Source organism: Primulina eburnea, unplaced genomic scaffold (genome assembly GCF_022965805.1).
Source record: "Primulina eburnea isolate SZY01 unplaced genomic scaffold, ASM2296580v1 ctg739_ERROPOS11973397, whole genome shotgun sequence".
In the NCBI taxonomy this organism is placed as follows: Eukaryota; Viridiplantae; Streptophyta; class Magnoliopsida; order Lamiales; family Gesneriaceae; genus Primulina; species Primulina eburnea.
In genome coordinates this window covers 3,920,480-3,944,165 of record NW_027331510.1, presented here as the reverse complement: position 1 = coordinate 3,944,165, position 23,686 = coordinate 3,920,480, and the positions used below count along the sequence as shown (strand labels likewise).

General features: G+C 34.6%; 6 protein-coding genes across 7 annotated transcripts; 4 read left to right on the top strand and 2 right to left on the bottom strand.

Moving 5' to 3' along the window:
• The first annotated feature begins 758 nt into the window (after window positions 1–758).
• LOC140821932 (calreticulin-like) lies at window positions 759–4,300 on the top strand. The gene is made up of 14 exons (XM_073182616.1): window positions 759–982; window positions 1,637–1,744; window positions 1,855–2,047; window positions 2,146–2,404; window positions 2,490–2,546; window positions 2,651–2,698; window positions 2,778–2,864; window positions 2,948–3,005; window positions 3,085–3,152; window positions 3,246–3,341; window positions 3,447–3,494; window positions 3,623–3,652; window positions 3,750–3,860; window positions 3,964–4,300. The coding sequence occupies exons 1-14, from the start codon at window positions 862–864 to the stop codon at window positions 3,973–3,975; spliced, it is 1,296 nt and encodes a 431-aa protein (XP_073038717.1). The 5' UTR covers window positions 759–861; the 3' UTR covers window positions 3,976–4,300.
• A 2,087-nt stretch (window positions 4,301–6,387) lies between these two features.
• On the top strand, window positions 6,388–8,649 carry LOC140821893 (small COPII coat GTPase SAR1A-like). Its single transcript, XM_073182565.1, has 3 exons — window positions 6,388–6,690; window positions 7,446–7,577; window positions 8,181–8,649. Exons 1-3 carry the CDS (start codon window positions 6,562–6,564, stop codon window positions 8,499–8,501), a joined length of 582 nt encoding a protein of 193 aa, XP_073038666.1. The 5' UTR covers window positions 6,388–6,561; the 3' UTR covers window positions 8,502–8,649.
• Window positions 8,635–9,557, bottom strand: LOC140821891 (dirigent protein 16-like). Its single transcript, XM_073182564.1, has one exon. The coding sequence runs from the start codon at window positions 9,543–9,545 to the stop codon at window positions 8,772–8,774; it is 774 nt and encodes a 257-aa protein (XP_073038665.1). The 5' UTR covers window positions 9,546–9,557; the 3' UTR covers window positions 8,635–8,771.
• A 902-nt stretch (window positions 9,558–10,459) lies between these two features.
• Window positions 10,460–11,195, bottom strand: LOC140822243 (protein DMP10). Its single transcript, XM_073182983.1, has one exon. It carries the CDS (start codon window positions 11,192–11,194, stop codon window positions 10,508–10,510), a length of 687 nt encoding a protein of 228 aa, XP_073039084.1. The 5' UTR covers window position 11,195; the 3' UTR covers window positions 10,460–10,507.
• Window positions 11,196–12,434: 1,239 nt separating this feature from the next.
• Window positions 12,435–16,551, top strand: LOC140822061 (syntaxin-43-like). Of its 2 annotated transcripts, none has more exons than XM_073182788.1 (8): window positions 12,435–12,761; window positions 13,395–13,668; window positions 14,520–14,609; window positions 14,810–14,887; window positions 15,612–15,689; window positions 15,800–15,865; window positions 15,966–16,046; window positions 16,135–16,551. In XM_073182788.1, the coding sequence occupies exons 1-8, from the start codon at window positions 12,571–12,573 to the stop codon at window positions 16,240–16,242; spliced, it is 966 nt and encodes a 321-aa protein (XP_073038889.1). In that variant the 5' UTR covers window positions 12,435–12,570; the 3' UTR covers window positions 16,243–16,551. The 2 variants fall into 2 exon arrangements, with proteins under 2 accessions (XP_073038889.1, XP_073038888.1); XM_073182787.1 differs by having other exon boundaries at window positions 12,439–12,761; window positions 13,392–13,668.
• A 1,190-nt stretch (window positions 16,552–17,741) lies between these two features.
• On the top strand, window positions 17,742–23,000 carry LOC140821773 (importin subunit alpha-1-like). Its single transcript, XM_073182370.1, has 10 exons — window positions 17,742–18,032; window positions 18,719–18,821; window positions 18,918–19,009; window positions 19,111–19,242; window positions 19,360–19,545; window positions 20,526–20,689; window positions 20,780–20,867; window positions 21,765–21,893; window positions 22,035–22,162; window positions 22,244–23,000. The coding sequence occupies exons 1-10, from the start codon at window positions 17,820–17,822 to the stop codon at window positions 22,614–22,616; spliced, it is 1,608 nt and encodes a 535-aa protein (XP_073038471.1). The 5' UTR covers window positions 17,742–17,819; the 3' UTR covers window positions 22,617–23,000.
• Window positions 23,001–23,686: the final 686 nt, after the last annotated feature.

The following is a 23,686-nucleotide window of genomic DNA, read 5'->3' as shown; positions in this document are numbered from 1 at the left end:
TTCAAATATCAAACTAAATATAATTCATCATACTAATCAATTTTTTTTTTATATATATAACTTTGATAAATGTTCCACACACGTTGCTATGTGCAAATAAGATGAAATTCACGGCGTGTTCGACTCAGTGTATTAGATGATCGTTGATAATGGAAATAAATTTGATTCACTCTGTCATTATTTTTTTTGGACGAACATGTTGCACATGATTTATCTAGTGTGTTTTATTTATACAACGTGGATTCAAGTACTATTTTAGTTTTGTGTTCATCAAGTGCACATAGGAAAAAACAATCGAGACTTCCATCGTCATATAAAAAAATGAGTTTGATAATTTGAAATTATATACATATATATTGATGTAAATGAACCAAGTCATATGTGAGGTATTCAAAGCTCGATTTGATAAAAGTTGTGTGAGCTCGTTCAGATACATGAACCAAGTTCAGGGTTTGCAATATTCGACTTTTTAGCTCGTGAATAAGTTTATTGGTAAGCTCAAAAATCACCTCAAAAAAATAATAGATTTTTTTGGAAACACGATTACTATGGTTTCATTGCATCCAATAAGAATGTGACACTTTATTGATCTTTATATAAGTCAACTCCAAATATGATATATATATATATATATATATATATATATATATATATATATATAATATTGAAAAAAATATTTTCAACAAAATAATCCAAACTCTAACCCAAGTATTTATTTCAAATCATCAATATCGACAGCGTTAAACGTGCATTAAATTTTAATGTGCATAAAATAACACGACCTAAGATCATTAGCAGGTGGTCAACGATCCACCCCTATAAATATCAGGCCGAATTTGAAGCTCACTTCGGAAATTAGCTATGGCGATTTCACGAAGAATATTCCAGTTAATGAACCCTAATATTCTCTCTGTGCCAATTGCTATTTCTCTGCTCCTAGCGGTTTCTTCTGCTACAGTGTTCTTCGAAGAGCGTTTCGATGGTACCGGATTTACTTTGTCCGAATTTTGCGTCATTAGGTTAATTTCGGTTGTTTTTATGTGTCGTTCGATTGGATTTGGTTCCTTTTTTTGCTGCGATCTTATTGTTTTGATGTCAGTTAACATCGATGAGCTAATCACTGCTATGGTTGACGTAGATCTGATATAGTTGTTCTCACTTTATGTATGTTTCAGCGTGGAGTCAGATCATTTTGTCGCCTATATGTTGAATCGATTTAGAAGCATAAGCGATGAACTTTGTCCGTGGACATGAGGATCTAATGAAGTGCTAACCTCTTTACCCTCACCATTACGGCTGCATCAAAGATTCTATGTATAGTTTAGTTTGGGGCTGCCCATTTCACTGGACAGAATTTGGCTGTAGACTTAATGCAGTTGTTGTGATCAAATACTTTTAAAATCTGTTGAGTGGTGCCAAAATTGGAGCTTACTGGAGTTTTTTAAGGGGTTTGATAATTTTCAGTTATATTGATGCTTCATGTGTAGACGATAAAAGGTTATTCTTGTTTCTGAGTGAGGAAAGGGTGAAAGATAGATTATGTCTCGTTATGGTTTACAAATGGAAGTATTTACTTGCTTGAGCTTTTCCCTTGATTGTGTTGTGTTCTCATTATTTATTTGGCTGCGTTATTAAGATGGATGGGAGAGTCGATGGGTCAAATCTGACTGGAGGAAAGATGATAACATGGCTGGAGAGTGGAATTACACCTCAGGAAAATGGAATGGAGACCCCAACGACAAAGGTAATTATCTCATTGTGTAAAGTGCACATGGCAGAGCTTGGATTTGTAGATTTGTGTGAATAGCGAAACACCTAACATCTAGTGCTGATGTTTTCCTTGACTTATATCAGGTATTCAGACCAGTGAAGACTATAGATTTTATGCCATCTCAGCCGAGTACCCTGAACTCAGCAATAAAGGCAAGACCTTAGTTTTCCAGTTCTCTGTTAAGCATGAACAGAAACTTGACTGTGGTGGTGGATACATGAAATTGCTTAGCGGTGAAGTTGATCAAAAGAAATTTGGTGGTGACACTCCTTACAAGTTATGTCTCTCACTGTCCTTTTATGTACCAGCGTTTTCCCTTCTTTAATTTCTGTACCAGTTCTTGCTGATTGATTGCACTACATGGTTGAATGCAGCATCATGTTTGGACCAGACATCTGTGGCTACAGCACTAAGAAAGTCCATGCTATTCTGACTTACAATGGGGCAAACCACTTGATCAAGAAGGATGTTCCATGTGAAACTGACCAACTGACTCATGTTTATACTTTCATACTCCGCCCTGATGCTACATACAGCATCCTCATTGACAACATAGAGAAACAATCCGGTAGCTTGTATTCGGACTGGGATCTTCTCCCTCCAAAGAAGATTAAGGACCCTGAGGCAAAGAAGGTTGGTGGTTGTAGTCATACATCACAATTATTTTTCTTCTGGTACCAAAACTTTTGATATTACCATTCTTTTAATTTTGAGACAGCCTGAAGACTGGGATGACAAAGAATATATTGCTGACCCTGAAGACCAAAAGCCCAAGGTATATTAACTTCCTGACAGTTGGTAGTAGTCCATGATGGCTTGTGGCCTATGGGAAACTCATTTTGTCCTACAACATATCTAAACCAAAGTTTATCTATACAGGGTTATGATGACATTCTGAAGGAGATTCAAGACCCTGATGCCAAAAAGGTAAATTATATTCAAATTCCAGTCCTGTTTCTGCATTCCTTGTAACTACCAAATGCTGTATACTACTTGTTAATTGCAGCCAGAGGATTGGGATGATGAGGAGGATGGTGAGTGGACGGCACCAACCATTCCCAATCCTGAATACAAGGGTCCATGGGAGCCAAAGGTTTATGGAATTTTTTTTTGGTGCAAGTTTGTTGGTATATTAAATTGAACAGACTAATCAAAGCCATCCTTTTGTATTGCCAGAAAATTAAGAACCCCAACTACAGTGGGAAGTGGAAGACACCATTGATTGATAATCCAGGTTCCTTACATCTCTTGATCATTTGGTTGCCCGTTGCATTTCATAGAATTTGTATAATCCCATTGTAACATGATTTCAGACTTTAAGGATGATCCAGATCTCTATGTATTCTCAAATCTGAAGTATGTTGGAATTGAGTTGTGGCAGGTACAGGAGTTGTTTCCTTTGTGTTCAATTTCTGTATAATTACTCTGATTATATTATTACACATGTTCGTTGGGAAACTATATACTTCTGCAGGTGAAATCTGGAACCATGTTTGACAATGTCTTGGTATGTGATGATCCTGAGTATGCAAAGCAGCTAGCTGAAGATACATGGGGAAAGCAAAAGGAGGTATTATGTAAATTTGTCTTTCTGATATTTCTCTTCCAGTTTTTCAGAAGTACATTCTCCTCATTAAACAAGGGAAGCTAATGCCTAATGATGCCGATATTCCAGGCTGAGAAGGCCGCTTTTGATGAGGCAGAAAAGAAGAGAGAACAGGAGGTACGTTTTCGCTTATTTATTTGGAATTTTTCCTGTCACTGCCCATAATGTTCCTTGTTCAAATCACTTTCAAATTATATCTGATTTATGATCCTCTCCACTGTTTATTTATTTTCTGTTCAATTCAGGAGTCAAAGTCGGATCCAATTGATTCTGATGTAAGCCCCGAATGCTTTCTTGTGACTATATAAATAAACGTCTCCTATTTTTGTTTTCTCATTTGGTATCTTTATCTCAATGGTCTTTGAATAACAGGCTGAGGATGGGGATAATGATTCTGATGCAGAAGAGAATGAAGCTAGTGACAATGTCAAGCCAGATTCTAAGGAAGACGACCCTGCGGCTGATGTGGACGATGATGTTCATGTATAAACACCAATCTTTTTCCTCCTTGTATGGAAATCGTTTTAATACCATCTTGCTTTTAACTTCGTCTCAATTTGCATGTGTATACTCTTTGTTCATGCAGGATGAACTGTAGGATGCTCCGATACTGTCTTGTTCTCGTAAAAGTTAGCTCTCAAGACCAGAAGTGAGGCTAGCCTGCCAGAGGACATACCACCCGCTGAGCCGGTTAAGGCGCTCCACAATTTTTCCTTTTCTAAATTTACTTATTTTAAACCTCTGTTTTTGTAGAAAAAGGCTGAACAGTTTGAGGCCACATAAAAAAAACGGGGGCATATTGCTTTGATTTCTTACAACTAAGGGGAGATTAGAGAACTTACAGAATCGCGTATTGTTCTAGATTATGAGACAGTACCCAAGTTGCGTGATTTCATGGTCATTTAGCCACCTTTACTTGCTTATACTTTAAGCATTCGTTTTTACTAAAATGGTGTTTTACTTCATATTCTATATAATTTTAATTATCTATTATTAAAATATAGAAGCAATTTTTGTGTTAAGATATAATATTATATATTTCTACATCCTTTGAATCGATCCAAATTCTAATATAGCATTTATGACATCTTCTTACATGACACCTTGACTCAACAAACAAATGTAATCAACGAAAACCATTTAATTTTTTTGCCAAATTCCAAACCATTACATTGAAACAAAACCCATGAAAGTCGCGCAGCAATCACAAGAAACGAAACGATTGATTTGATAGATAAACATTACATTGATATTTTCCTTCATAAATCTTAATTCTTTGTTTAGGCTACATGCACTCGGTGTGACACTACAAATGGATTGAGAAACCCAGTCATATTTTATGTTTACTTAAAAGACCAAATCATACTTCCTGCCACTAAATAATTTTTTTTTGTCTTAATATGATTTTCCTACACGCATTAAAATTATCATTAAAAAAATCAAATTTTACAAACAAAATTTCCTATTTTAATCTTTATTTAGAGGGTGCATTCAACGTGGGAAATTTATTGACTTTTAATGACTTTTGTAGATTTTAAAAATCTAGAGGTATTCAATCAAGACTTTTGCATACTCTATAGAAGTTTTGTGGTATTCAAAATAAACTTTCATGGAGTTTTAAAAAGTCAAGTGGTATTCAACATTGACTTTTATAAACTCTATAAAAGTCTACAGGTATTCAAATTTTTCATGGACTTTTAATAACTCCATGAAATTCATTGACATACAAACATTAAAGCCTAAGGTACAACTACAAATTGTAAAAAATTGTATTTAGTTCACCCCAAAGATTTGAATGGATTTTTAAAACTTCTAACTCTCTCTCTGTCGCTTCACATCACATATCTTCATATCTTCTCTCCTCTCATCTATTTCTATTACTCTCTCAAATTTTCGAAGTGTATCTCTATATATATTTTCATCTTTCTTTTTCAAATTTTTCATTTTTTAGCTGATTGTTCATTTAATAATTTTTTATTTTAATAACACGGGGAAATTTTGAATTATATAATTGATTTTGTGATTTTTAATTTATGATTTATACAAATTAATGTAATATTCAATAATAATAAAAGATGATCAAAAAAATGTTGTTTAATTCTTAATAATTGAATAGTTTCGTAACAACAATGATTTTTTAAATTTATTTTCGTATTTTTAATTAATATGTAAGCTATGATATTTTTATATAAAATTATATTCACACGATAATAAATAATATTATTTTTACATTTATATTATCAATTTAAAAATAAGATTACATGTTAATCAATTGATGTATTTTAAAAAATTTACAAACATGCATATAAACTCACATATATATACATGTAAGGATTAAACGATTTAACTTTTAAATAAGTAAATTTATTTATTAATATAAATATTAAAAATAATTTCAAATTGAATATGTTATATATGTCAATTAATTATTGGTTCAAAAAAATTAATAAAAAAATCACATGTTATAGTTAAGTACAAAATTTATAAAATTCTATAAAAAAAATCTATAAAAGTCTATAAAAATCTTGTAAAAAAGTTTACATAAATCCACATAAATCTATTTATAAATCTGTGAGATTCCATAAAAGTCAATAAAAATTTATCAAATCCATAAAAATCTATCATTTAAAAAAGTCATTAAAAATCATCAAAACTCTGAATTGAATACACCCCACTTAGTTGATTTAAAAGACGACTCCACATCCTTTCAAAACTTAATTAATAGGACTGTGTAAACTATATAAATAATGAATTTAGATATGAAGCTATGCTCCAGATGCGATATTCCCCATAATCCAACGAATTTATAGCGTATAACACCATGTGCTAAAGATCCAAATTCATAAATAATTTAGTTTTCATATTCCATTTAATTTTATATTTCCGTGACATTAAAATTTACTAGCCGTAATTTCCATCTTAATCTTAGTAGTTAAATTTATATCGATATTAAGACAAGAAAAAAAATCGATATTAAATCAAATTCTCTCCATCCAAACATGATATTAATAACAATCGACTCATTCTATTCTGGAGGCTCCGAATTAGGGGCGCTTGGTTTGGTTTTCGAACCGCTCGTACATCGGCCCATTCGTTTGGTTTACGCGGTTGGTTCTTCAGATCGGAGCTATCGATCGATCAGTTGATCGGGGAATAGATACAGAATTCATCGAAGAATTCGAAAATGTTTCTGGTGGATTGGTTCTATGGAGTGCTGGCATCGCTAGGGTTGTGGCAGAAGGAGGCGAAAATCCTCTTCTTAGGTCTTGACAACGCCGGAAAAACTACTCTCCTTCATATGCTCAAAGACGAGGTTCCTTTTCCTTTAATGTTTGATTTTTGCGCACCTTTTTCGATTATAGGTATTCATCAGTTGCGAATCGGATCGAGTCTTATTGATTGCGTTGGTCTTGTATGAGATAATTATTATTCGAAGAGATTGATGGATGAGGAACCGTATTGAGATCTGGGTGAGGTGGGTCAATAGTGGTGATTTGACGTACTTGCGGTATTAGAAATTTTAATCGGAAGTTGAGGCCCCTGGATTGATTATCTCTACTGTTAAAAAATAAATTCAATGCTTTTCGCCTTGGTTTTCGCTGTGGAAAACAACTCCGAGAACATCTTCCAATAGAGAGAGGATTATGAATTTTTGGATGCATTTGTTAAGTTAATCTGTCAATACGAAATATGTTTTGTATATGTTGTATGATTTACCAAATATTTGCTTACAAGTGCTATCTGATTTGATGCTTATTTCGTCTAAAGAAAATTAATGGAAGTTGGTTCTTGTCCCCTAATCCATTGGATAACACCAAAAAAAAAAACGGAATGAACATATTATTAACTGACATTTCTCATGAACATGTTTATTTGTGCTAGCGTTTCATCTGTGATTTTCTTTCCGAAAAATAAAGCTCAAGTGTTTTGTGTATTTTTTCCTCAAGGATTAAAAACATAACCTTGATGACTAACCTACTTTGAATATTTAATCCAATTTGATGCTGTGATGCTTTGTGCTTGGATTATAAATGAATATGCTCTTGTTTTTGTGTTGGAAATAAGCAGAGATTGGTACAACACCAGCCGACTCAGTATCCAACATCAGAGGAGCTGAGTATTGGGAAAATCAAGTTCAAAGCTTTTGATTTGGGTGGCCATCAAATAGCCCGCAGAGTTTGGAAAGATTATTATGCCAAAGTATTATTTCTTTCCCTCATGGATTTAATTTTTTAACGATCTTTAGTTATTAGTCTGCATTGTAGTACTTTGTAGCAGTGTCCTTTGTTGGCTTTTTTAGGCTTCGTTATTGATGGTATTCCAAATTCACCACTATAAGATTCTCTATTTTACTCCAAGCCTTGCGGGGTGAGATGGAGCAGAGAATTTTTTTTTAGTGAAAGCATTCATGTTTTCATTATTTCTTATCGATTTTCAAGATTTTTCTTCATCAATATTAAAGGAAAAATAAAGAGCATATGAAACCAAGTTCTGTGCTCAACTAGGGCACTACTATCAACGACTCTCTACCATGGAGATTAAAGATATGCTAAGCTACTAACCCTTTCAGAATACTTTCTCTACAAAGTTATTTATTTGGTGATTTTGTTTATTATAGGATTCTTTGTAATTGTATCCTTATTGGTTGCAAATATGGTTGTTCAATTTTGGCCAATCACTTTGTTGGTACCATTTGGCTGTTAGCAGCTGCCTAGAATGGAGCTTCTTAGTATAAAGATTTCCTTGACACAAATTTACCTGTGATTTTTTTATGGATAATAAGATAATTTTTTTGGTGGGAAGGTGGATGCAGTTGTTTACTTAGTTGATGCTTATGACAAGGAGAGGTTTGCAGAGTCAAAGAAAGAGCTTGATGCACTCCTATATGATGAATCCTTGGCGACCGTCCCATTCTTGATTTTGGGCAACAAGATTGACATCCCTTATGCTGCTTCAGAAGAGGAGTTGCGGTATCACATGGGCTTGATGGGACTCACCACTGGCAAGGGCAAAGTAAATTTAACCGACTCCAATGTACGCCCTCTTGAGGTATTCATGTGCAGCATTGTCCGTAAAATGGGTTATGGAGATGGCTTCAAATGGGTGTCTCAGTACATTAAGTAATGGGTGACGGTGACACATTTTCGTGTTTCATGTAGAGAATATATTTCACTGTACTTGAGTTGGTAGTGTTTGCTTTAAAACATTGTCGCATAGATTTCGGTTGTTTTCATTTTCTATTAACATGCACCGTGCCTTGAATTTTTGAATACGTCAATTGCCATTTTTATAATTGCAAACAAAGTAGAAATCAAACTGATCACACTTGAATTTTGATACAATCACCTACTCCCCGTAATGAATCGTTTTTCTTTTAATTGAACATTGTTCTGATCAGTAAGTAAGATGGACTAAGATCCTCAACAATGTCTCAGCACCATCGATGACATGTTGACCAGTGGGAATGAGTGATCGCACCTCTGCAAATCCACATGCGTTCTTAAACTTACCTGAGCCACCGGTAACTGAAAGTCGTGACATCGTGCCACCAATCTTGAATACACCGAAAAAGTTGATGCTATCCCCATACTCCCCTCCTTCAAGCATAGCTGTAAATGCCATCATCTGTATGGATCCATCTGCAGAGCTCGCGACGTAAATCCCTTGTGCTTTACCCAATTGTTGGGAGCCAAACTCTGGAGCTGAGGTCAAGAAATCATCGATAACTGTGATTGTTCCAAACCCAAGTCCCAATCCGTCAGGTCCTAACTGTGTGGTGACAATTGAGTTGCCAGTATTTGGTATTCCGGCAAAAGTTGTGCCGGCTAAGCCAGTACCTAGTGGAACCCCATTAGGATTTGTGGTTGGGATCGCACCATTGGCATTAGGAATGGCTACGGCCCCATCTGGCGGCAAGAAACCCAGAGGCCGGGCGAAGGGTACTTGGCCGCTGTAGATACTACCTAACAAGCCGGTGATGGGCCTGGCCGTAGGGTTGCTGCCACCTAGAATATCATGCATGTACATCTCGAACACTGGTTCACCAGTTGCTGCAGCTGGAGGATCAACTACAGCTACAGTTGTTGCAAGATTGATGGCTGCGAATAGCATTGAAAAGTATGCGAATCGCTTCAACATTTTCATTGTAATTGGTTTTGAATGGTGCATCAATGGTATTAGAAGTGGGTTTTATATAGAAACTTTGCTTAGGTCGTTCAAGAAAATGGAGTAGTTGTAGCCATGGTGAAGTTGTTACGAGCATTTGACCTAGTATCCGGGCTGGGATGGACTCAAGTTTAGAGGTAAATTAAACAAACATAAATATTCAAACAAAAAATCCTTTATAAGAAGACTGTTTTATGGTCTGATTCAATTTAAGTATGAAGCAAAATCGTGGGCAATATAACATAAATTCAAGTAGAGAAATTACATCATTTTATATTAGATGTATTTCTCAAAATTCTATTTTTTCAAAAAAAAAAAATTATATATGATTTCTCGATATACTTCCATTTCTCAAAATATATATACTCTTACCATAAGATTTATTTTTTATTTTAATATTAAATTTATATAGGATAGATTTTAGTTAAGAAAATATATTGCACTATGTGTTTATTGAAGTATGAAAGCTCCCAATATTTTATGTACTAGAAAGTAGTTAATTGTGACATTATGTAGCTTTTTCTCAGTAACTATTCTTAAATTTAGTTTTTTTTTTTTTAAAGTAATATTTTTTTTATGGATGACCCAAATAAAAAATCTGTCTCACAAAATATGATCTGTGAGACCGTCTCACACAAGTTTTTGTCATCTTTAAATTATTTGCATAAAATAAGATGATGGGGATTAAATGTTCAAAATATTTAATTTTAATATTTTGTTTTTGAAATAATAATTACAAAAATGACATGATATAGTGAAAATAAAGCATATAAATATTTTTGGACATATTTTGGGATATGCATTAATGAATTTTTTTAGAGGGTTTATCTCTTATATGCATGGGATAGAACAAAAATTTGTTCGATTTTTTTATGTTTCAAAATAATAAAATAAGATTTTCAAATTACCAGAAGAGTTTGTTATCTAAATCAAAGAAACTGTTGCAAGAACATTAATTGTTCGTATCATTTGGATACATAATTAGGCAAATCTGCATATCCAATTCCTCTACGTGTAGATGGGAAAATCATGAACATAAAGCTCGAGAATGCCCCAGCAGCCAGAGGCAAATTCATCGCCAGTTCATCCACGTTTGCTCCTCCGAATCCCACCAACAAACAATTCTGCACATCACTCTCACTAAATGCGAACACCAAGAACGCGAATAGGGACACGAAAGCATGAACAAAATCTATCAAACTGATCTTAAACTTGGATAAATCCACTGTATTATCCTTCTTTTCTTCAGTCTCCAATACGGGCTGATCTCTTTCGTCTTCGTGATCTTTGTCGTCCCGGTTGAATACATAAAAGCCTTTGAAAGTGGCGATGCCGTAGTACAACTTGCCCTGATCAGCACCGTCTATGAAACTATCTGTGAATGATGAAAGAAAGCATGCAGTTGCGCAGAAGAGGATCAAGCTGGCTGTGAGGCATTTGTTCGATGTTTCGCAAACACCCTTGTTCGAAAATGAAGGCATTAAGGTCCGGAAGGCGAGGACTGTGCCTGTTGGCAGGAGGTTGGCTAGGTTAGCTGCGCTGGCTAAGGTTTTGTGTACAGGGTGGGTGGAGGGAGTGGTTGTGCCGAGTCTTTTTGGCCTCGGGACGGGCGGGGTACATGGTGGTGACCGTGTCGCCGTGGTTTGAGCCATGTTGATTAGTTTTTGTTGTTTGACGTTATATATGGTTCACAGTTACATATATATGTACATACACACATGTTTGTGTGTGTATGTATATGTGTATCTATGGATTGACAATAGGAAGAGTTTTGTAAGTTTTGGTATACATAAATGTATATATATCATACATGTGCAAGCTTTACATCGCTAATTTTAAGATTTTATGAGACGTGAAAAAATGATTAAAATTATAAGTGAAATAAGATCGTTGAGTATTCAAATGACGAAAGTAATACAACTGATAGAATCAATTTTGTCATTTTCGCTTTCAACTTAACAAAATTACGATGATTTTTGAGAAAATATAAATTAAGTCGTCTAATATCAAGAATTTGGATTGATTTGTTGTGCTTGTTGGAAGAAGTTAGAAAACATTTCGTAAGGTTTATAGGTTACGTTTTAGTTTCTTCGTTTGCCACTTTCAATCCCGTGGAACAATTGGTTAGTTAGTATATGTTACTTGTTAGAAAATACAAATTGCGAAAGCATATCATAGTTTGTTAATTACTTGAATTTGGGTAAATATCTTCTAAAATTAGAATATATGTCGGAGACGGTCTCACAAGTTGTTTTTTTGTGATACATATATCTTATTTGGGTCATCCATAAAAAAATATTACTTTTTATGCTAAGAGTATTAATTTTTATTGTGAATACCGGTAGGGTTGACTCGTCTCGCAGATAAAGATTCGAGACCGTCTCATAAGAGACATACTCAAATGTTTTCCATAACTTTAAAAACAGAATTGTCTCCACATTAAGATGTCCAATTCGCGATGTTTGGTTACCGACGTCAGATTATTATTTTTCAATACCACGTCAATAATCCTTAGAAATATGACTGAAAACAAAAAATAATAATCTAAATTACTAAATATATTTAGTGAACTAAAATCCAAAATATGATAAATTATACGAGACTTATGGGGCTGCGAGATTAAGTCGATGCTACCTAAGGGGACACTGCCTCCATATGATTTGGATGAACAAAATTCACATACATAAGTGATTTTAAAAAAATTAGTGGATCTCGTGTATATGTAGTTAAATTTGAGCCCTTGATTCTATTATGTGGATATTATCCCTGCATGTAGGATGAAATCAACCGTTCTGCGGGTTATCGAAAATTAAATGCAGGTGGTAAGTTGCCCAAATCATTTAATTACAAAGGCCCAATTTGGGCCCAAAATTGTGAAATCTAAGTAAATGTTCCTTTCGAAGGTACCTTAATTGCATTGATCTCACCGGTCTACCATCGTTCTTAGATCTATTTGGAATTCAATATTGTATCGTTTTTTCATCTAATTTTCGTGAAAAAACTGTGAGAACTATTGAATTATTGGTGAATGGCGACGAGGAATCGGACCATTTTGTATAGAAAGTACAGGGACGCATTAAAGAGTGTCAGAGTTCCGGCGGGATCGTCTCCGTCTAGTTCGGGCGGCGGAGGTCCGGTGATCGAGCTGTCAACTGCGTCTTTACTTAACCATGGTCGATCTTATGCTCCTTTAAGTACTGAAGATCCCGGAACCTCCAGGTATTATCTTAATTTTGTTATTTGACTTGTGAGTTTCTACCTTTTCTGTTCACTTTTCATTTAATTGGGTTTTTTTAGGTGATCGAAATTCGATGTTTGAGAGTAAAGTCTACAAAATTTGTTGAAATGATTTGATTTCGTTGATTGAGAGGTTCCTATATATTTAGTAACAGTGACGAAAATTTTAATGTGATGTGATTAATTTACCGGTTGATTTTATATTATGTACGAATAGGCATGGAATTACTCATTTTATGATTGATTCTTCGGATGCTCTTAAGTTTACTATACCTTGGTAGCTAAGGCGACTCATATGTTTGAGTCCTGCTGAAGATGAGCTTAGCATATTTCCGTGAAGTAATCCTGACAGATATGCTCTTTTAGTGGATATGCTAAGATTCTTATGCTTGGAAACAAGTTTATTTTAGATGATCCATCTAATAGGTTTCTCTGCTTTCTAAATTGAACGAAGAAGGTGTCGATGCTTATTAAAGTAAATTAAGCACCTTTTTAGTTATTTCTTTTTCTCTATCAATGACATTGAATTTTCTTCGGAGCCCAAACTAAGTTCATATTTCCTGTAACGATTAAGATTCCGTTGTCAGATTCTTACATTGTTTTGCGCTACAGTAGGGGTACAGTTGCAGTAGGTCTACCACCAGCATGGGTGGATGTGTCTGAAGAAATAACATCTAATATACAACGTGTAAGGGGGAAAATGGGTGAGTTAGCCAAGGCTCATGCCAAGGCTCTGATGCCTTCATTTGGAGATGGTAAAGAAGATCAACACCGTATTGAGGCTCTCACTCATGAGATAACTGATCTTTTAAAAAAATCAGAAAAAAGATTGCAAAAATTCTCTTCTGGTGGGCCTTCAGAGGATTCAAACATCAGGAAAAATGTCCAGGTATTGTCTGAATATTTTCTTGTCGGAATTGCACAGAAAAAGGGTTTTGATGTTATGCAAAAGCCCAAATTGGTGTGCAAGATTTTGATGTTATCTATGTGCAAAGGTTTCGATTTTTAAATAAAATTATATTGAATGGTGAGGTTTATATTGTTATTGCTTGTCTAGCACCAACTACAAGGTAATGAAATATACATTATATAGTGTTAAGAAGCAGCCAGTATGATTGTTTATATGATGTACCAAATCCGGGACATAGTAAATTGAGCTGGTGCCTGGTGTAATTTGAGAAAACTTTTATGCTAATTCAGTAATTATCTGATCTTTGTACTTCCAGTTGAAAAAATGAAGGATGGTGAATGCAATTAAAAGAAGCACTATTGTTTTTTTTATAAAAAAAAATCTTATTTCACATTCATCGTATTACAGGAGAAACTTCTGAGTATTTCAAATCTATGGTATGGAAGGAAGCAACGAACTTTCTGTTATTATATTCTTTGCTTCCCATTTCACTGAAACACTTGAGAAATTTCACCTGTTATACAATGAATGTGGAATGAAGCAAGTAACTGTATATTGTTATATTGTCCTCATCATGTGTCCCTTTTTTGGATTCCTCTCCCATGCAATGTAGGAAATTTGTTTAACTTGCTGATATTTCTTGAGAATCATAAATGTAATATTTCTTATTGGTCATGGAAATTCTGCTCTTGTTGGGCATGTAAATGTATAGTTCACACTACATACTGGTATAATTTCTCTCCTCTATCCAATGGAAAATTATTGATAAGTTCCATCCTTTCAGTTATTGTTTGGAAGGTTGTGGTTAATATATGTTAATGTTTTGACAGCGTTCCCTTGCAACAGACCTTCAAACCCTCTCAATGGAGCTTCGTAGGAAACAGTCCACATATTTGAACCGACTTCGACAACAGAAAGAGGTATTTAAATTCATGATAGAATAGAATTTTATTATGAATTCAAGACGCACGATATCTGGACGTTTTCAGTGAATTAATCAACTCTCCACTATGACTGGAATTGTTTTATTCTACTCTCACCTACTGAACTGTTCTATGCTTCCCACCATGGGTGATTGCACATGATGCCAATTTTTTTAACATCTTGCCATTTCATACAGGGTCCAGATGGAGTTGATTTAGAAATGAACCTGAATGGAAACCATTACAGGAGGAATGACGAGGAATTTGATGAGATAGTATGTGAATTTAGTTTGTGTTTGACGAAAACTTCTTACTATTTTCTCTTGATCATATGCATAGACGATTAGACCAGAATACATAAATAGGTAGGCTTACATGAATTGTTTACTCTCTGGCGTATATTCTGTAGGATTGGATCGTTTCCATGTATTCTATTTTCTGTGTCTCCTTGGCAGTATGATTTGATGTTTTCAACAACCAAGTTATAAAACTCAAATAGACAATTTTTGGTCAGCAATACATAATGAGCCATAACAAAAGACTCTAGAGGCCTGAATGGAGTAATTAAGCATTAATTGAGAAGCACCTAATCCTTAACCTAAAAAAGTCAACTTCTCAACCTTTTAAATTCTCATATTTTGATGTGTCTATGAGCTCCCACATCTTACTGAAGATAACTTAAATTCTCCCATAGTTTTTTCTCCAAAAATATGTCCTGTTCATATACTTCGACAGTAGGTTCTGAGGATTAAGTGTTGTTATATCTAAGTCCCGACCTAAGACAAATTATTCTGATATTCAAACAACGCCATCTTTTACTTCCTCGGGAGATTATTCCACTGATCCATCAATTCAAATTCCATTCACAATATATTTAGTTTTGGCATCCTAATCTATAATCAATTCCTTGTTTTGGCATTTTTCTGATAGTTTCCTAATTATTATTTGAAAGACAAATTTTACACGATTTAACTTTTGTTTCTGTGTAAATATCATTAGGGATTTAACGAGCATCAAATGGCAAAGTTAAAGAAAAGCGAGGCACTCACCGCTGAAAGGGAGAGAGAAATTCAGCAGGTGTGACACACAAGTCTAGTTTTTCCTTTTCGTTTCCTCTTTATTTAAAAAAAAATTTAAAACATGCTGATTAGATGCTAATTCATTTAAATGTTATTTTTTGCTAAAAGGTGGCAGAATCAGTCAATGAACTTGCCCAAATTATGAAGGATTTGTCAGTTTTGGTGATTGATCAGGTCAGAGGCGTGGCAACTTCTATACACATATTTTCCTGCTAATCTTGTAATAGTCTTTTGAACTTTGATTAATTCCCTTGAAATTAATTTTTCATATCAGGGGACCATTGTTGACCGGATAGATTACAACATACAAAATGTTGCAGCATCCGTTGACGAGGGCCTGAAACAGCTCCAGAAGGTCGTCACACTTTCAAAATCCACTTCTTATTTCCAACAGATATTTGTTTACTGTTCCCTGTCGTTGATTGATAAATTTTGAAATGCAGGCCGAGAGATCCCAAAAACAAGGCGGTATGGTTATGTGCGCCTCAGTTCTCGTCATCATGTGCTTTGTCATGTTAGTTCTCTTAGTTCTGAAGACAATAATCTTTTAACCGTGAACTCGATCTCTTTCTTTTCTCTTACCACCTCTTGGTCACATTTAAGCATTGGAAACTCATAAAACAAAGTGGAAGAGTGGGAATTTCACATTTCCTAGTCAACTCATGAATCTTATAGAAATTTCTAATTAATTTTATCAATACCAAATAGTGATCCATTTTTTTACGATTGTATATATATTGACTCAAGGGAATGACAGGCCTACCTTGGGGACTTCTGTATAGTGTGGAAAACATTGGATTAAATCTACATCCCTTGTAGATTTTTTGTTGTCTTATTTACAATTTTCTTCTTGTTGTCAATGGAGGGAGATCCCATTTTTGCTTCATCTTTGTTTCTTGATTCACGAATAACAACAATGTAGTAATGTAGTAAATGGTTCTATTTTTGAAGCATTAAATGATCATAATCAATTTTATGGAAGGCTATGGTTTTAGGAATAATGAGATCTGGTGCATGTTCTTTTTCAAATGCAATAATTGGTAAATGCTGTTGAATACAATTGATTTTCAAGAAAAACTTCTGTCAATCTCTTGTCGAATTCACATTTTACATGAATACAGCAGCGTTACAATCTCCGATGAATTAAATTATCTCGACTTAAAACATAGTTTACATTTTTCAAATACATACATCACAAGAACTTACCATCTCTTCCATAAACAAGAGAGCCTATGATTTCAAGTCAAGTGATTTTTGACGAATATCTCACGTATTGAATATATATTAATACGTGTTTTTATCGAGACAACGTATTGAATATACATATTAATACGTGTTTCTATCGATATAATATGTCCCACGAGGAATCGAAGAATTACAGATGAACCTACAAAAAGAATTTGATTATGGAAACCGAAAACTAAACATTGCTATCACAAGAATTGCAAAACCTTATGGAAACCCTAATATTCTTGCAGGATTTATAGCCGGACAATTAAAGAATAGAGTTTCATTTCGAAAAGCAATGAAAAAAGCTATTGAATTAACTGAACAAGCAGATACAAAAGGGATTCAAGTACAAATTGCAGGACGTATCGATGGAAAAGAAATTGCACGTGTCGAATGGATCAGAGAAGGCAGGGTTCCCCTGCAAACCATTCGAGCTAAAATTGATTATTGTTCTTATATTGTTCGGACTATCTATGGGGTATTAGGTATCAAAATTTGGATTTTTGAGTTTACGTAGATGATATACATAAAAAAAAATACGTATAGTATGCATAGTGTATATATAAACAAATGATTACTTACATCAATACAGTAATTGATTTTAATTTTAAATTTAAACTAAAGTTTGATTGATATTAATTAAAAAAAACTGTGTTAAAATTCATGTTTGGGAAATGATTGGCTGAGTGGGCTTTGGCAAGTTATATGCCACCTCAGCTACAGATTCAAATTTGAATCCCATTTCCGTAAATATCTGTTGATCCGTGCCTCATTATTCAAAATCTCACCAGGAAACCTCCATATAAATAGCCCTCGCACTCCACTCGCCACTCGGCTCTCCATTCGAATTTCATAATCCCCAAATTTGTAGAAGTGAACTTTTGCTATACCTGAAACGATGTCGTTGAGGCCCAATTCCAGGGTTGAGGTCCGCCGCAACAGGTATAAAGTGGCGGTAGACGCGGAGGAGGGACGCCGGCGGAGAGAGGACAACATGGTGGAGATTCGCAAGAACCGCAGGGAAGAGTCTCTTCAGAAGAAGCGTAGAGAAGGAACCCAAGGCAACCAGTTGTACCCTGTTCCTGTGCAAGCCGGCACCGGCGAGAAAAAGGTGTAAAGTTGAAATTTAATTATTGCACTTGTGAAGCTCCTGTCTATTCGAATTATCTGTTATTTTTTGTTTGTTTTTATTGTTTCAAGGTTAGAAGTGAAATCGTTTACTGTTATCTTATGTTATTTATGTTTTTTCGTTTGGTTTTTAGTGGTTACTAGGGTTTTCGATGATAAATTTAACGTGCGGAACCCCTTTGGATTTTTTCTATAGTCGCTTGATCTTGTCGCGATTGTTTCTTTAGCTATCGATTGATAGTGGATAGCTGAGTTAGTCTTTCTGCTGGTTCAATTATTGGAATAATAGTTTTAGTTTTATGGTTTTGCGTGTGAAGTTTGCAGGATTGCATCAACTGTTAGGGCTTCATAATAGTGATTGGTGTTTTTTTCATGAATTTTCTTTTATTTATCTTATAAACAAGTCCACTATAACTTGTTCTGTAGTAGCTAATCGGTTATTTCTTTTATTTATCTTATAAACAAGTCCACTATAACTTGTTCTGTAGTAGCTAATCGGTTATTTCTTTCTTCTTGGTTTGGATCTATTTATGTTGGAGAATTTGGATTTCTTGTTAAAAGGCTTTTCTCTACATGGGAATTATATAGTTTTTCAAATTAGTGTATAAAAAATATTGCTCATCACGTACCTGTTTCACATTTTTCTCATTGATTGACTTGAAATTGCAGGTTGGGTTAGAACATCTACCGTCAATGGTTGCTAGTATTTGGACAGATGATGCCAATAAACAGCTCGAGGCCACCACGCAGTTCCGCAAATTACTTTCTATTGGTGAGAATATGCTTGTTTAAATAACTTAATTTAAAAAATTTAATTTCCCAGTTTCTAGTTACTGAACAATTCTTTTTCAATGACATTGTTCGCCAGAGCGCAGTCCTCCAATTCAGGAGGTCATTCAATCAGGTGTTGTTCCTCGACTCGTCGAATTTCTGATGAATGAGAACTTCCCACAACTTCAGGTAATCTTTTTAGAATTATATTTTATAAAGTATGTAATGTCTTTTATTGCTCTTTAGGCACTCTGTATATTTTGATTTTAATTATTCTAAACTTAATGTAGTTTGAGGCAGCTTGGGCACTGACAAACATTGCTTCGGGGACTTCTGAGCACACTAAGGTTGTAATTGATCATGGAGCTGTCCCAATTTTTGTGAAACTTCTTAGTTCTCCGAGCGATGAAGTGCGGGAGCAGGTGTGAGCTTATGATAAGAAATTATTTAGTCCTTTTAAAGATCAACAACTCAACTGTTGTTTTTTGTGTTTGAGGATTTTACTTGTACTGATAGATGTGTTCTATTCTATTGTTAAGGCTGTATGGGCTTTGGGAAATGTAGCTGGTGATTCATCAAATTGTCGAGATCTTGTTCTTGGCCATGGAGCTTTGGCTCCTTTGCTGGCTCAGCTAAATGGACATGCTAAACTATCTATGCTCAGAAATGCTACCTGGACGTTATCAAATTTTTGCAGAGGCAAGCCACAGCCTGCATTTGAACAGGTTTGTCTCTGAGAAATAGATGTTCAGTGTTGCATGTTATGAGCTTGAAGCATTGTTGTCATTCAGGTCGAGATCAGGTTTTTTCTTCTGCGTTTTTATGAAGAATTTCATAAAATTTATAATTCAGTGTAATTTGTTTGTTCTAGAGATTTCAATGTCTCTTCAATTTTATTTCTTCGTCAGCTATCCAATCTACCTTCCAAAGTTGAAAAATCAGAGCCTAGTTCTGTTTTATTTTGGTGTCCTGTGAATCTGTTTTTGGGAAAAAGTGGTAGAGAATCTAATGCATGTTTAGTTTTGTTTTCTGGATTAAATTTTTACCGGTGATGTTATTTTAAGTTAGTATTACGACATTATAAGTATATGTTTTTTTAATGGAGTGTAGGATTTTAAATTTTAATGAGTAGTATAGTGGGTTAAATTATAATACCTGTAACTATTTTATATAGCATGCACTCCTGAGAGTAACTAATTATGATGAATCTTACCAAAAATTGGCACCAACGAATATCATTATAAATTACCACAAAATGTTAAACAAAATCAATGTGCATAGGACCACTAGCTGTAATAATATATTTTTCGTGGAGTGGTGAAAAGTAAACTAAAAAGTGTGCATATATTTAGATATCTTAGAATTGGTGACATTGTGTTGTGAAATGAAAATGGCAACGAGATTGTGATGTTTGATTTCGTTTTCGAGAATGGAAGATCGGATACGGAATATGAAACCGAATATACCCAGTTCTTTTAATGATTTTTCTGGTAGAGTTTCTACTCCATTCACTTACTAAAGCAGTTGTGCACATATTGTTTCTTCTACAAAATTCTTATTATAACCTGTAATTTTCAAGCTTATTACCTACGTGTGTACCATTTACATTTTATTGTGTACATTCTAATTTTTTTGATGAATAAAGACACTCTTGATTGCGGACCATTTGAAGAATGTTTCATGATGTTATTGGCTTTATATACAGACAAGACCTGCACTTCCAATTCTTCAGCAGCTTGTTCACTCCACGGATGAAGAAGTTTTGACTGATGCTTGTTGGGCACTCTCATATCTCTCAGATGGAACAAATGATAAAATTCAAGCTGTGATTGACTCTGGAGTGTGTCCCCGCTTAGTCGAGTTATTGCTGTTAGTGGCTATTGTTAATTTTTCTTTATTTTCACATAAAGCTTGTAGTTCTGGCTTCTTTATGACGTACTTTATGAATGAAATATTCAGATATTACAGCCACTTATCCCCTTCCGTTCTTATCCCTGCCCTTCGAACAGTTGGAAATATTGTCACTGGAGATGATATACAAACTCAGGTACAATCGGAAGCATATGATAATTCACGTGAACTAGCACTTTTTTTATTTCCTGCTTGAGGACCTATATTTCGATTTTTAATAAAAACTAGTTGGTCTGTTCTATAGAAGAATTTACAAAATACATGTAGATAAACTTTATTAGGGCTCATCTACTGGCATAACTCATTAATCATCAAGCAAAAGGGAAATTACTTGTGGTGATCTTATGATCTTCCCTTTCCTTCTCCCTTAATTGTGGTTTCTTATTCAATCATGAAAAGTGCCTAGTCTTTGTAACTCTAGTTTCTGTTTTTTATTGGAGTTGGTCAACAATGTTGGTCTTTCCAGCCATTGTTTAAAGTTGGGAAAGCTTAATTGGCATGTAGTGAAAATGGTTGTCAGATGACTTTTGGTTCGAAGGATTGATTCTTATTTCTTTGGTAGGGGAAGGAGATAATTCTAATTTCATTTAGTATTGCAAAACAGTACTCTACTAGTAAGGCTGTCGCACACCTACCTTCATTCTTAAAAAATAAAGATAAACTAATCAAATACACTTTATATTGTTTTCTACTCGATGAATTTGCTCATATTACATCCTCGAAGATGAGATGAAATTTATGTTCTCATGCTATTTTTTCCACTTCCCTTTCTACTGTAATTCAAGAGCTGAAAATCGCCGTGCAGTTTGAGGATTCAATTTGTGAAGTTGTACTGCTGATTGGCAGTACATAGGTAGTCAAATGTTATTATTTGATTCATTATTGAACCTGCAATTAGCGTGGTTTTCGCTTTTAAGATATGTTAAAAACTGAAGATTTCTATATCATCCTGCTAAGATGTAAAAATGTAGTGCACAATTTTTGTGGGGACCTGTGACAATATCCTGGCTGAGCAGTTTGGTAATTTTTCCAGCATATGATAAACTATGATGTGCTACCCTGTCTTGTGAACCTCTTGACTGGTAGCCACAAGAAGAGCATTAAAAAGGAAGCTTGCTGGACTATTTCAAACATCACAGCCGGGAACAGAGAGCAAATTCAGGTATAATTTGGTTTTAAAATTTTAAACTAACATTTGAAAAGTACGTCAACCAGGATTCTCTGAAGTTCCTGTAAAATTCTAGACAGATGGTTGCTTCTTATGACATGTATCTATAGTGGATGTTACATTTGTAATCTGCAGGCTGTGATCGATGCTAACATTATCGGTCCTCTAGTGCAATTGCTTCTAAATGCAGAATTTGATGTCAAAAAAGAGGCTGCATGGGCTGTATCGAATGCAACATCTGGCGGCAATCACGAACAAATAAAGTGTGTGATAAACGTGTTAACGTTCCTTCCATTTTATGTTGTGTTCCTATGCCTGTATTGACTTTTATTTCTCATGAGCAGGTACCTAGTAAGTCAACAATGTATCAGGCCTCTGTGCGATCTGCTCGTCTGCCCCGACCCAAGAATCGTGACCGTGTGCTTAGAAGGGCTCGAAAACATATTAAAGGTAGGGGAAGATGAGAAGAATCTGGGTCATACTGGAGAGGTCAACCTTTATGCACAAATGATCGATGATGCTGAAGGTCTGGAAAAAATTGAGAATTTACAGAGCCACGACAACAACGAGATTTATGAGAAGGCAGTGAAGATTCTTGAGACGTATTGGTTGGAAGAAGACGACGAAACCGCAACACCAGGAGATGCATCCCAACAGAATTTCAAATTTGGAGGGGACAACGTCACTGTACCCTCTGGTGGTTTCAATTTCAGCTGAACGTCGGTTAAAATCGTGGGAGGTTGTCTTCATATTGACATTCTGGAACTCTTCCAGTCTCAATTCAATTCGAGTAGATGGGTATGGATTTCTCCCTTGCCGCGCCTCGGTTGTGTTAATCTTTGATTTCAGATGTTTTTTGAGCCTATTAACTCTTGATAGTGAGATTACTGAGCTCGATTCCAAGTCCACTTACAAGGAAAGTTTAATCCTTTTTGCTATTACTACAATTATTTTATGTGGTTCCTTGATAAATCCAGTGAACATACATATGTACTGTTTCTATATGATCCCACATATAGGACCGGATAAAAAATGTATATGCAACTCTGTACATGTTATTGGATCTACCATGAGAACAATACACTATGCTTTGTTGTGTTCTTTAGTTTCCATTTCTTTGTTGGCAGTTGGCACCAGGCAATGCCCATTGGTCAACAGGCTTGAATTAAATTAACATAGAAAAAGTTGTGGAAAACAATTTCAGTTTTAGCCACCTACTACCACCGAAATTTCGCTCGATTAATTTCTGGTAAGTTGGTAACACCTGGAAAGCATCATTGGACTGAAGTCATATTTGTTTATTTTTTGAAAAAGTGATTACTTGAATAAAGTGGTGTTTGTCTTCCTTAAAAAGTTAAAAGATCGTTGTCATAAATTGTGATGATCTCTAGGTTTTTTATTTTTATATCTATGAATATGATTCTAATTTTTTTTTCTTCTAACTTTGGCATATTTAAGGAGAAAACATTTTCGTATGTAGCATTGTCTTTAAACGTAAACTGAATAAGATTGTGTTTATATCTAAGGAAATATGATATCAGATTCTTTTATTGTCATTAATTTTACATGAGGTTTTACAGAAAATATTTCTTATTAATTTTTTTTAAAATATTAATTTATTCTTTTTGTGTGAGCTATCAATTTATTAATTTATCAATATCACATTGTATTTTTAAAATGATTAATGATTTCTTTTTCGAAGAAAAAAGTACATTTTGATTATTCGCATAGTCCACGCCACAATGCGAAAGCTAACTGGCGATAAATTTACTAAATAAATTATTATT